General features: G+C 38.4%; 1 protein-coding gene and 1 pseudogene across 3 annotated transcripts in view; both read left to right on the plus strand.

The window, feature by feature from the left end:
• Mrtfa (myocardin related transcription factor A) overlaps positions 1 to 12685 on the plus strand; it is a 111806-nt gene that overhangs the window by 59927 nt on the left and 39194 nt on the right. For all 3 annotated transcript variants that reach the window (XM_026405974.2, XM_026405971.1, XM_026405970.2), the window contains exon 2: positions 10154 to 10219. In XM_026405974.2, coding sequence (XP_026261759.1) covers positions 10213 to 10219 — 7 coding nt within the window. In that variant the 5' untranslated portion in view covers positions 10154 to 10212. The remainder of the gene's footprint in view (positions 1 to 10153; positions 10220 to 12685) is intronic.
• On the plus strand, positions 7027 to 7953 carry LOC113194728 (phosphatidylinositol N-acetylglucosaminyltransferase subunit P-like; annotated as a pseudogene).

The following is a 12685-nucleotide window of genomic DNA, read 5'->3' on the forward strand; positions in this document are numbered from 1 at the left end:
TCTCTCTCTCTCTCTCTCTCTCTCTCACAAAAAAAAAAAAAAAGAGATTCTTCTATAGTGTTGTCTTTATGTTACATTGTGTATAGTTGTTACTGGCTTATGTCACAAATCACTTTGTAATTTGAGTTTATTAGAAGGCCCATTATTATTTGTTCTTCATAATTGATCACTTATGGAATCAGAAATTTCTTTCTGTCCAAGAGGTGGCAGCATTTCAGTTTGAAAACCTATACCTTGAAATGTTTTAGTAATTGATTCATAAGTCTTTCAGAAAGAAGTGTTAAATTCATGGATTTTAAAGTAAGCTTTTTATTTTAGAATAATTTTAGTTTTACACAATGGTGCAGGGAGTTCCCAAATAATAATGGGCCTTCTAATAAATTCAAATTACAAAGTGATTTGTGACACTTCACCCACTTGTCTCTAATGGTAGCATCTTATATAACTATGGTACATCTGTCAAAACTAAGAGATTAACATTGGCACGTTAATATTAAGTAAACTCCAAACTTTATTTGGACTTTATTCATTTTCCCCACTACTGCCCCTTTTCTCTTTAATGATCCAGTCCAAGAAATCCCATTGCAATTAGGCATATGATTTTTATTTTTATTTTTAAATTTTAATTTAATTGAATTTTAATTTTTTTGGTATTGGGGATTGAACTCAGTGGTCCTTAGCCACTAAGGCACATCTCCTTTTTGTCTTAACTTTGGATCTGAAACTCAGCAGCTCCTCCTTTCTCTGGCAAAAGATAAATAGACTTTTCTTGGTCCTTTAACCACTACTTCTGTATTGATAGCTTAGAATTTTAGAAGCATGCTTAGAGCACACACTGTACATTCAATTTCAACAGTGAACAATGCTGATTCTTCTACCCTTCTCTGGGCTTTGCTTTTTAGATTTACCAGGTGCCTAGAATCTGAGAACAGAGAGCTTCCCTATGTGTTCTCAGCTGCCTTCCAAAGAATAACAGTGTCCTTTTCCTTTCTCTTTCCCCCTCTTTTTTTCTCCTTGCTCCACCAAGAACAACTTGGGATATGATTTTAAATTAGGATGTTTTAAGAGGCTTGGGATATAATTCAGTTTGTTAGAGTGCTTGTCTCTTATGCAAAAGGCCCTGGGTTTAATCCCCAGCAACACACACACACACACACACACACACACACACACACACACGTTTTGATATAAGGAAGGCCTTTTTGCTTTGCAGAATAAAGTTACTTCCTTGGAGGCATGGTACCAGATGACTAGCAGCTCTTTTACTCCTGCTTTGGAGAAAATCTCTCTGATGTTAAAGTCTCAATGAAACGTTTCTAATCTTGTATTTTTACAAAGCACTTTTCATGAACATTGTGGGTTTTTTTTTTTTTTTTTTTTTTTTTTTTGCATTTCAGTGGGTAGGGATCAGTTTTCAAAGTTGTATTATAGTGAGAAAATTGAGGGTAAAAGAAATTAAGTGACTTGATTAGGTAACAACAGAGGACTAGAATCCATGTCTTCTGATTCTTTATCTGATGTCCTTTGGTTTCCTTTTAAAGGACAATTTTGTAAGTGTATTACATTCACTTGGAACTTTTAAAATATCCAAATACCCAACCCAATATACAGTGCTTGCCCCTTTCCCCAGAAGTCATGTTTGAATTGAAAGTAAACCCTTTCTGGTTGAGAATAGGGCTAATCATAGAATACACAGGGCCTTTAAGTGCTGTTATTATATTTAAAAACAAGCCAGAAATATGTGGTTTAGTGAGTACTGTGCCAACCCAGTCAGGCTGGTTTCCTAAGCTGAAGGAAGAAAATTAATCATGAAAAGGACTAGAATAACTTTGTGTTTAGAAAAAATCATATATAGGTTAAATATCCTTTATCTGAAATGGTTGGGACTAGAAGAAGTATCTTGATAGGATATATCAGGATATATCAGGAAAGATTTTATACACACATATGTATATAATTTTTTAATTGTAGCTGGACACAATACATTTATTCATTCGTTCATTCATTCATTTATTCATTCATTTATATGTGGTGCTGAGGATCAACCCAGAGCTTTGCACATGCTAGGTGAGCGCTTTACCATTGAGCCACAATCCCAGCCCAAGAAAAGATTTTTTAAGAGTGTCTTAGCACATTATCTGGTGCTGTAACAAAATACCATAAACTAGGTAATTTATAGAGAATCAAAGTTAATTTGGCTCATGATTCTGGAAGCTGGGAAGCACAACAGCATGGTGCCAGTATTTGGTGAGGGCCTTCTTGCCATGTCTTAACATAGCGAGAAAGAGCAAGTGTGCTAGCATGGATTTTTTTCTTCCTCTTATAAAGCCACTAATTCCATCATGGGGGCCCAACCTCATGACCTTGTCTAATCCTAATGACTTCCCAAATAGCCCCACCATCAGTCACCACTAAGGTATGAATTTGGGGCTTAAATTTCCAACACATGAGCTTTGGGGAGGACATATTCAAACATAGAAGGGCATGTACAATAAGTAGGGGCCTAGAGGAGAATTGCTTTTGGGGGATATCACAAAACTACTTAAAACTTCAGCACAAACTGAGCATGAGTATAAAATATTTTTAAATCCCAGCTTGTGTGTTCACTCATCCTACTCCATAAAGGAAGGATCCTATTTTTCTTTCTGATATTCACCATTGGGTAGTATCACCTTTGTGCTCTCAAAATAACTAAAAGATATATAAATGTTTTTTTTTTTCCTCAAGAAACTATTTCTTTTTAGTATATATGCACACATACCAGATAAGACTTAAATTTGCCAGTAACCCTTAGTCGCAAAGCAAATCCATTTTTTGATGTGTGTGCTAGTCAAAGTTGTGTTTTTCTTTGTCTTTTTGAGTGAAAGTGTTTATTATAGACATCTTCTTTATAACATTGCAATTCATTTTGAACCCCTTTTTTCCCCTTACCTGAGTTCTGTGAGAATGAAAACTATGTTTTCTTCAAATATGCATCCCTAACACACTCAGCCCTTTTCACAATATGAAAAATATTTGAGGGGTTGGGGATTTAGCTCAGTGGCAAAATGCTTGCCTAACACATGCAGGACCCTGAGTTTGGTCCCTAGCCCTGAAAACAAACAAACAAACAACAACAAAAAGATGTTTGAGTGCATGAATTAAACCATGAGAATATTCTAACTACTTAGTATGTGTACTTATTTGATGTTTGTTTCCTCCTGAAATTAAATTCACTAAAGACAAGAACTATGTCTGTCTGGCATGTAGCAGACCCTCTTATTCCTTGAATAAATACTGAAGAAAAGAGAAACTTCGAATAAAGAACTATGGAAAAATTGAATACGGCCTGCATACAAGGCAAGTAGACCTGTGGATCCTCTGGTACAGGAGCCCAGAGCAGTCAAGCATCTGAGAGTACAGGGAGTAAGTGGCACTGTGAGCTGTAATTCCTCACTGTGGTTTCTCCCACAGTCTATATTCTCCAAAGAGTTTTAGTATCTTAAATAGTTGACTGTTTAACAGCAAAAAGGAACTGTGAAGACTTAGTCATCACAAAACATGAAAGGAGAAAAACTGGATTCTAGGATTTGACCTGTCTCATATACTTTATTCTTTTTTTTTTTAAATTTTATTTTAGTTGTTGAACGACCTTTATTTTATTTATTTATATGTAGTGCTGAGAATTGAACCCAGTGCCTCACACATGCTAGGCAAGCATTCTGCCACTGAGCCATGATCCCAGCCCAATCATATACTTTATTTTGTTCCTGTAAAATATTTACCACAACTTGTAATTGTTGTCACCTTTCAATGTCTGTTTTCCCACTGAACTGAAAGCTTTATGTGAATAGAGGCAACAGGTGTATCTAGAACCTGGCACAGTCTGACACAATGAACGGGGAACACTCTACCCCTCCCAACTTTAAATCTCTATGTCTGTAGCCATGCTGGAAAGCAACCCAGCAGAATAACCTAACAATGAAACTAGTCTGAATAACCTTGGGGTTCTGAGTGACAGGTGATAGATATGTTTTTACAATTTGAATGCCACTAAGTGATTTTTCAGGCATATAGAATCAACCAAAGTGTAAAATACACCAGTAGAATAGGTGTGATTCACTGCTACAGAGATGAACATTCTGTCAGCATGTTTAGCTCCAATTAAGGCTAAAACTGAGCCTGTTCCTTCTCTGATCTTCCCAGTAAAACACAATTTTTATTTTGAAGCTGGAAGTAGTTGTGTCTATTGCTGACTTGGATTTTCTTTTTTTGTGGGGGGGACTGGTGTCTGAAAGTTAGGAGAAAAATATATCAATTATTAGTAGAACCAACTTTGGGAATTTATAGGGCCAGAATTTAGAATAAGAAAGTACTATATGAAGTTATTTTTAACAATTACTACTTTAGATAAATGTATTATACTTTGATTTTCCAAGTAGTCAATTATTCAAATAGCAATTGCTGCCATTATTGTAGGCCGGTGAAAAAATTGATTATCTCCATGGGGCATGGAAAACCTGAAGTGTCCCACTTTATGGCTTCTTGTTCCTCCAAGTCTTTTCTGGCGGCAGCTTAGTGGACTTCACCATCCGTCAACTCTAAAGGCATCTGTTCATCTATATATAGGCTGTTCACAGAGACTCATTTAGAAACAGATGATAATATTAAATTTGTGGAATTCAATAACAGTGATGGTATAAAGACTCAGGCTTGTGCACAAGTAGTTGTTTTTGTTTAGTTTTTATTGACTTGGGGAGTGGTGAAGACTCTATAAAGAGTGATGTACAGTGAAATAGATTATGTCAAATCCTTACTGCCTTCAATCTCCTGGGACTAGCATTGTCTGTGAAAAAATCTTAAGTGGTTTCAGGTATTTCTTGGTGAGGATGGATGGGCATTAAGTTCATGGTCACTGAAATATACTCCTGATTGGGGTTGACTTCTGCAGTGAGCACAGTACACATGGCTCATGTCACTTTCACAATTTATTGAAAAGAAGTTATTATTTCTTCCAAAATTCGTAAGACCTGAACGTGTAAAGGCATTTTATCAAGAGTGTTTAGAATTAAGAGGAAGTAAGATAATTAAGGAAAAGGAATATTTGCATAAATGCTATTTCTTTGTAGATGAAAGTCTTAGAAGGATCATTGGAAATCTACACAGCCTGAAAGATAAATCAATGAAGTGTAGGTTGACTTCCATAATCCAGAGTTCACTGCTTTTGCCTTTTTCATATCCTTAAGTACATTGTTAGAGATAGCAGGGGGTGGTGGTACAATGTTTAAGATGGTATATACCTACAGTCAAGTATAGTAGTACTCAAGATAATACTGACCCAGAGTAAGCACTCTTTTTTGAATGGGAAACTTGGTCAGATTTTAGATGAGTGCAGAGTTGGCAGTTAACTTTTAGGGGAGACATATGGAATTTTCAGATAAATGGACTTTAATTTTGTAGTTTTAGAGATGAAAATTTTATTAAACAAAGGTTAGTTTTTATAGGCTTCATTACTTTCATGAGGTCAGAGGTTTTTCAGTCAAGAAGTTTGCACAGTAGCCCTCACGATCCTGTCTATATATGATTTACTTAGGAAGACAACTGACTGATTTTTCAAAATTATTCTCAGGTACTAACCATTGCTTTCATAAATTATTGTTCAGGCTTATTGAATTGGATTATTTGCATAAAATCAAATTATTATTTTTTTGCACCAGGAATTGAACCCAGGAGTGCTTAACCACTGAGCTACATGTCCAGCCCTTTTTATTTTTATTATTATTTTTTTTGAGACAGGGTCTCACTAGTTGCTTAGGGCCTCACTAAGTTGCTGAGGCTGGGCTTGAACTTGAGATCCTCCTGCTTTAGCCTCCCAAACACTGGGATAACAGGCATGATATGCCTGGCTAATTTATTATTTTTAACCATTTTCTAATAGCTTACCTTAAGCCAGGCCTTACAAACATTATAAAAGGTGATAGATTGTAGTTTTCTTATCCCTCTCCCTTTATCCTGGTTGGCTTCTCCTTTTCTTTCCTACAAAGCACACTACATATGATTAAGTCTCAACTTTAATGACATCTATACTTGGATATAAATCCCATTCCAGCACTTTTGACCTTTGTGATATGAGACAAAATTTATTAGTTTATTTATTTATTGGGGGGGTGTAACCAGGGATTGAACTCAGGGGCACTCAACTATTGAGCCACATCCCCAGCCCTTTGTTGTATTTCACTTGAGACAGGGCATCACTGAGTTGCTTAGTGCTTCACCATTGCTGAGGCTTTGAACTCACAGTCCTCCTGCCTCGGCCTCCCGAGCTACTGGTGAGGCAAAACTTTAAAGGTCTGATTTTTAGTTTGCTCATCCATGAAAGGGAGATGGTAATCATATTATCCTCACAGGCTTCTCTCCTCACTCCCCACAAACCTTCCTTCCAGAGCTGAGGATGGAACCGAGGACACATGCTGGCAAGAGCTCTACCACTGAGCTCTCCCTTCAGTCTTCCCCTCCTCTTTAAAATTAAATAACTTAAAAGCATGTCAGTCATTTAACACAAAGCCTCATACACAGTAACACATTCATTTACTCCTACTATTGTTTGTATTTTATTACTAGAATTATTGTTGCTGATCTGTAGTTATAATTTATTTTGAAATAAAATTCCTAGATTAATTTAAATTTTTTTTTTGACAGAAGTTGATCACCTGAACTCTTATGATCCTGGTTTGAACCACCCATTTTCCTCAGTCAGTCCCTTTGTCCTCCTGTTCCAGATCTGTTATGTTAGCAGAATGGGCTTTCAGAAGATCCTGGTAAAGCAAAGTGAGGAGTTCTGGTTCTGGAATCAGGACGTTTGGGCTCAAATCCTATTCTACTCTTAATAGTGAATAAGCTTAGGTCAATTACTTAATCACTCTGGGCCTCATTTTCCTTTCCTGTAGGATGGGATAACAATGACTGCTCTTCCCCTCCTAGTATAGCTTCCTAGTCCATGTTTGTGCAGAGAAGTGGGTGCTGAGATTGTCCAAAGCCACAGGGAAAATGGTGGAAAATTCACTGTCACCATTACCAGAAAGAGAGATTTTGTTTTTAAGCTCCCATTTTGGCTTTTTTAAAAATATTTTTTTAGTTGTAGTCGGACACAATACCTTTATTTCATCTATCTATCTCTTTATTTATTTATTTTTAAAAGTCAGATGGCCTTGTCTTTTTTTTTTTAATATTTGTTTTTTGGTTGTAGATGGACACAGTACCTTTATTTATTTTTATGTGGTGCTGAGGATCGAACCCAGGGCCTCAGACATGCCAGGCAAGCACTCTACCCCCGAGCCACAATCCCAGCCCCTATTTATTTTTTTATGTGGTGCTGAGGATTGAACCCAGTGCCTTTCACGTGCTAGGCGGGCTCTACTGCTGAGCCTGTACAATCCCAGCCTCCCCATTTTGGCTTTGTCCTTTATTTATTTATTTTTTTTTTTTAAGAGAGAGAGAGAGGAGAGAGAAAGAGAAATTTTAATCTCTGTTTTTTAGTTTTTGGCGGACACAACATCTTTGTATGTGGTGCTGAGGACCGAACCCAGGCGGCACGCATGCCAGACAAGCGCGCTACCACTTGAGCCACATCCCCAGCCCTGTCCTTTATCTTATGTGGGCTTTTATTCCTGAATCTTGGCTAAACTCCTCAGGCTTAACCTACTAGCCTCAAAAATATTGGGCAGTCGCATTCCTGTCCACCTCCTTAACAAGATGAGTACTTCTCCACTCAACTCCATTAATACAATCACAGATAACTATGCTAAAAATCAACAGCAGAAGAATTACCAAGAAGAGGCCATCACAGCATTAAGAAATATTCCTATTAGTGAAGTAAATCAAATGTTCTTTCTTGCAGCCAAAGAACTTTACACCAAAAACGGAGTTGCATGTAAAGATACTAACATTAAGCATGATAAGTTTTTGACAGAATAATTTTGACCATAATTATTTATTTTCTCATTATAGAGATGTAAAAAAAGGTTGAAGTTATTCTTAAGAACAACATAATTAATGTTGTAAATGTTTTAAATATTTACTGTTAATAGAATAAATAAAATACTGCAAATAAATAAATAAATAAATAAATAAATAAATAAATAAATAAACAAAACTGCCCATCTCCATAGGGATGTTATAAGAAAAGTGGTTTAAAACACATGGGTTAGGCTGGGGCTGTATTAATTTATAAAATAATAATAACCTCTTGGTAAGATTTATTTGTACATATCATCATTTTGAGATCCAGTTTAATTTAAGAAGCAATTATTAAATGCAACCTTATTTGAGGTGCTGGGGGACATCTATTAATAGGATACATTTCTTGCCCTCTAGGAATTTATAAACTATTAGGAGAGATGATTAGGGGTAACTATTACATAAGGCAAAATACTTTTTCATATTTTGCTCTCAGTGGTAGAACACTGGCCTGGCTTGTGCAGTGTCCTGGGGGGAAGGGGTGTAGGGAGCAGGGGAGGAGTCCTGTGAGGATGGTACCATTACTATCCCCATTTTAAGGACAAGAAAACTAAAAATCAGAACTTTGTAGTTTTCATAACAGTTAAAAGTAATCACAGAAGGCCCAGAGTAATTCTGCATGTGCGGAGTGAACTGGGAAGGCTAGGTGAAGGCAGTGGGCATTCCCTCGTGAAGTGAATAAAAGAAGCAGCAGAAGGTTCATGGTGCTTGAGGAAGAGGAGCTGGATAGTCCTGGTTGGGATGCTGTAGAATGGGAGATGTGGCTCAAGTAAGGACAGAGCCCTTAAGCTACTGCAGCAAGGGAAAGAGTGTTGGGATAAATTTGGTGAGGAGTGCGAGGTGGTGGAGGTCAGAGTTGCTCAGACATTGAAATCAGTACTGGGAAGGGTAATGATTCCTAAAGAGGTGAGAAGGATGGGCCGTGGGTTAGGTTTTTGGGAGAAAGAAGTTCTACTTTGAATGTACTGCATTTGGGATGTAGGCAGGAGCCTAGTTATGGTTCTCTCATTCTTGGAGGCCTCCCTAAAAGTGCTCTGTGGAAAAGGCCAATGTTAGGACCCTGTGATTTCCAGTAGATGCAGATTCCTTTCAGCTGTGCTTGCAGGGCCCCTATAATTGAAGGCCTATCATGTAAGGGGACTTCCTTTGGCTTGTGGGATCCTCTTACCCCCTCTTTGCACATTTTCTCAGTCATGGAACAACAGCTTTGCCTTTGTCTTGTGAAATGTCTGGAACCTAAACCTCTCTTTAGTTTCCATTAACTTTTGCAGTAGAAATAATTGACTTCTTTTACTTAATAAAAATCCCTATTAAGTTGTTTCGTTAGGTGGTGTTGCCCAAGTAGAAATAGGAGAAACACCTCTCAGTCTGCTAGCCGGATGTGCTTTGAGTCATTTAGCTTGGTTGTTTCACCCCAACAGAAAAAGGCCCTGAGTCAAGAGGAAGAGAAAGAAAAGAGGTATATTAATGGCACACTATCTTCTGTTCTAGAGGAATGCAAGGCTTGGTAAAAATAGCTCCAATTTTTTGATACAAAAGAGAAGAATTTAATAACCAGTATCTTCTGCTCTCCGAGCAGCTGCATCACTCACCATACACACGTTGTAAACATTCAATAAGGAGGGGCTGGGGTTGGGATCAGTGGTAGAATGCTCACCTAGCACATGCTAGGCGCTAGATTTGATCCTCAGCATCACATAAAAACAAACAAAAAAACAAACAAATAAATAAAGGTATTGTGTCCAACTGTGACTAAAAAAAGTATTTAAAAAAATATTCAATAAGGAAGTACATACACCTGGAAATCTTTCTGTTTGCTGGGTGCTGGATGATATTTTCTGTGAATTTAGAATTGGTGTTTTTCAGTCTTAGAAGGAGGACCCAGTATTGTAGAAGGTTTTAACAAGAGGCAAGTCTCTGGTACTTTGTGGATTGTTATCGCCCTGCAAGACACTTCGCAACTTCCTCTTGCCACCCACAGCAGAATACGGAAACCCTGCTGTATCAGGCCACTTCTGCAATTACACAGTTACAATTCAAGGGAATCTTTCACGCTACAACCTTTTGTTTTTAGACTTTTTTGCATTTGAAAATGTGTCTTTTGAGGTGGAGTACTCGACTGACCCTTCATCTGTCCTCTCTCTTTGCTGCCCTGCAGTGCTGCAGTTGAAGCTCCAGCAGCGCCGGACCCGGGAAGAACTCGTGAGCCAAGGGATCATGCCACGTAAGTGCCCCTCTCTCAGCTATGATTGTTGCTTTAACGTGATTGTGTGAACCCAATATGCCTCTGAAAGCGTCTAACATAAAACAAGGATGGTAGGGTTTTTTCCCACTCTTTTTCTTCCTCATGCTTTTCCAAGTCCAAGGATTCTCAGTCACTAAAAAGTTAAGATAACTGTCCTAATTGATGAAGTTCTGTGAAGCAAACTGCTTTATGCATAAAGGGTGCCAGTGAATCTTTCTTTGCTTTTGAATCACACCTTTTGGAAGGTTTCTATGCTCTTACATTTACCATTACCAAAGGAGGAGACTTTGCACTGAGGTAGTGTGAGGAAGAACCCACTCTTGCATATGCTTTGTCTTTGTGTTCAGGTTGTTAGGATAAGAAACTTCTGTCCCATTGTTCTCAATAGATATTTAGAACAAGGTCCTCAAGTACCCTGTGGCTGAGATGGGTGTTGAGCATGCCTAAGAGAAGTCATGGGTGGACTGTCATGGTGATGGCCCAGTGCAAATTCCACCATGGGAGAGAAAGGAAACCTTGGAATCTAACAAAAGTGAGAAAATCCACTTTGAATAACAATAGCATCATAAACTGTAAAAGCTGAAGCCAGCAGGATTTTGCTCTTTTTTTTTTTTTTTTTGTACTGGGGATTAACTCAGGGGCACTTGCCCATGGAGCCACATCCCCAGCCCTATTTTGTGTATTATTTAGAGACAGGATTGCGCTGAGTTGCTTAGTGCCTTGCCATTGCTGAAGCTGGTTTTGAACTTGAGATCCTCCTGCCTCAGCCTCCTGGAGCTGCTGGGATTATAGGCATGAACCACTGGGTCCAGCTAGAATTTTGCTCTTTTGATATTTCTTTCTAACTTGTCGCAGAGCGTAGGCTCTCTCTTTTTCTCTGTGTGTGCCATCATCACTTGTATTCATACTAATGAAGTAAATAAATAAATAAAATAAAAGTCACCAGGCATAGTATCATATGCCTATACTCCTGGAAATGTGCTTGTAATTGTGGCAGCTCGGAGACTGAGGCAGGAGGATCACAAGTTTGAGGCTAGCCTCAGCAATTTAGGGGGACCCTGCCTCAGAGTAAAAAAGAGCTGTGGATGTGGTTTAGTGACAGCACCCCTGGGTATAATCTCTAGTACTAAAACAAGAAGTCATGCAGCAACTTCTGGCTTCATCATGGGACAACTGGTATTTTCCACCTTAACTCAGTGCCTACTGACCTATTGCCACTGTGTGTTCCTATCTCTCATTTGCTCATTCACTCATAGTATTAATACGTGCCAATTGATAGAGCAAGATAAATCTACTCCTGCTCTCAGGAGATTTATATTTAGAAGGGCAAGACTGATAATTAAAAAGGAGACAAGTAGCCAAGTGTGATGATGTACACCTATAATCCTAATGACTTGGGAGGCTGAAGCAGGAGGACAGCCTGGGCAACTTTGTGAGACTGTAAGCAATGTAGACTCTGTCTCAAAATAATAAAATAAAAAAGATCTGGGAATATAGAGCAGTGGTGAAGTGCCCCTAGATTGAATCCGCAGTACCAAAAATAAATAAATAAAAGGAAACAAGTAAATAAGATAATTTTAGAAACTACTAAGTACTATGACATAAACTAACTAGTGTGGATGTATTAGCAGGTAATAGGAATAAAACAGTGGTGACTTTATAGATAAGATGGCCAAGAAAGGCTTCCCCAAAGAGGAAATATTAGAGTTGAGATCTGTAGAATGAGTTGGAGTCAACCATTCAGAAAGCAGGGTTCAGATAGAAGGAAAAGTAAATGTAAGGGCCTGGTACAGGAAGAGCTTGGTGTGTTTGAAGGAAGAACAAGGAAACCAGTGGGGCTAGGGCATCAAGGTGTGTAAGGGAAGGGGAGCTAGTGCAGATGGGCAAGGTGCAGGTCCATTCACCATGGTCTGTCAGTGCATGGAGGAGGCACACTCAATTTTAAGTACAATGAGAAGTCATTGAAGGCTTTTAAGGCAAGTAAGGATGATGTTTGATTTATATCATGGTAATGTTAGCAGTCAGAAGTCTATTTCTATTCTAAGCATCAGCCAATAATCTTGTTTACTGCAGCTTCCTACCAAACTATTTACCCACCTTATGCTATCTTCTGTGGCCCTCCAGTGAATAGCCCCCACCCCTAACCCTTAGTGTCAGGTGGCTCGTACAGTGGATCAGTAATGTGATCACGTAGGGCAGTACTGTGTTTTACAGAATGCTTCTCAACTGCTTTTCCCTTTCCTGGAGGACAGTATGCTTTTAGTGTCTACTTTGTGCCCAAGTGCCTAAGGTAGTCTCTCTCTCTCTCTCTCTCTCTCTCTCTCTCTCTCTCTCTCTCTTTTTTTTTTTTTTTAATACCAGGGATTGAATACAGGGTGCTTAACCACTGAGCCACATCCCCAGCCCTATTTGTATTTTATTTAGAGATGGGGTCTCACTGAATTG

Source organism: Urocitellus parryii, chromosome 5 (assembly GCF_045843805.1).
Source record: "Urocitellus parryii isolate mUroPar1 chromosome 5, mUroPar1.hap1, whole genome shotgun sequence".
Lineage (NCBI taxonomy): Eukaryota > Metazoa > Chordata > Mammalia > Rodentia > Sciuridae > Urocitellus > Urocitellus parryii.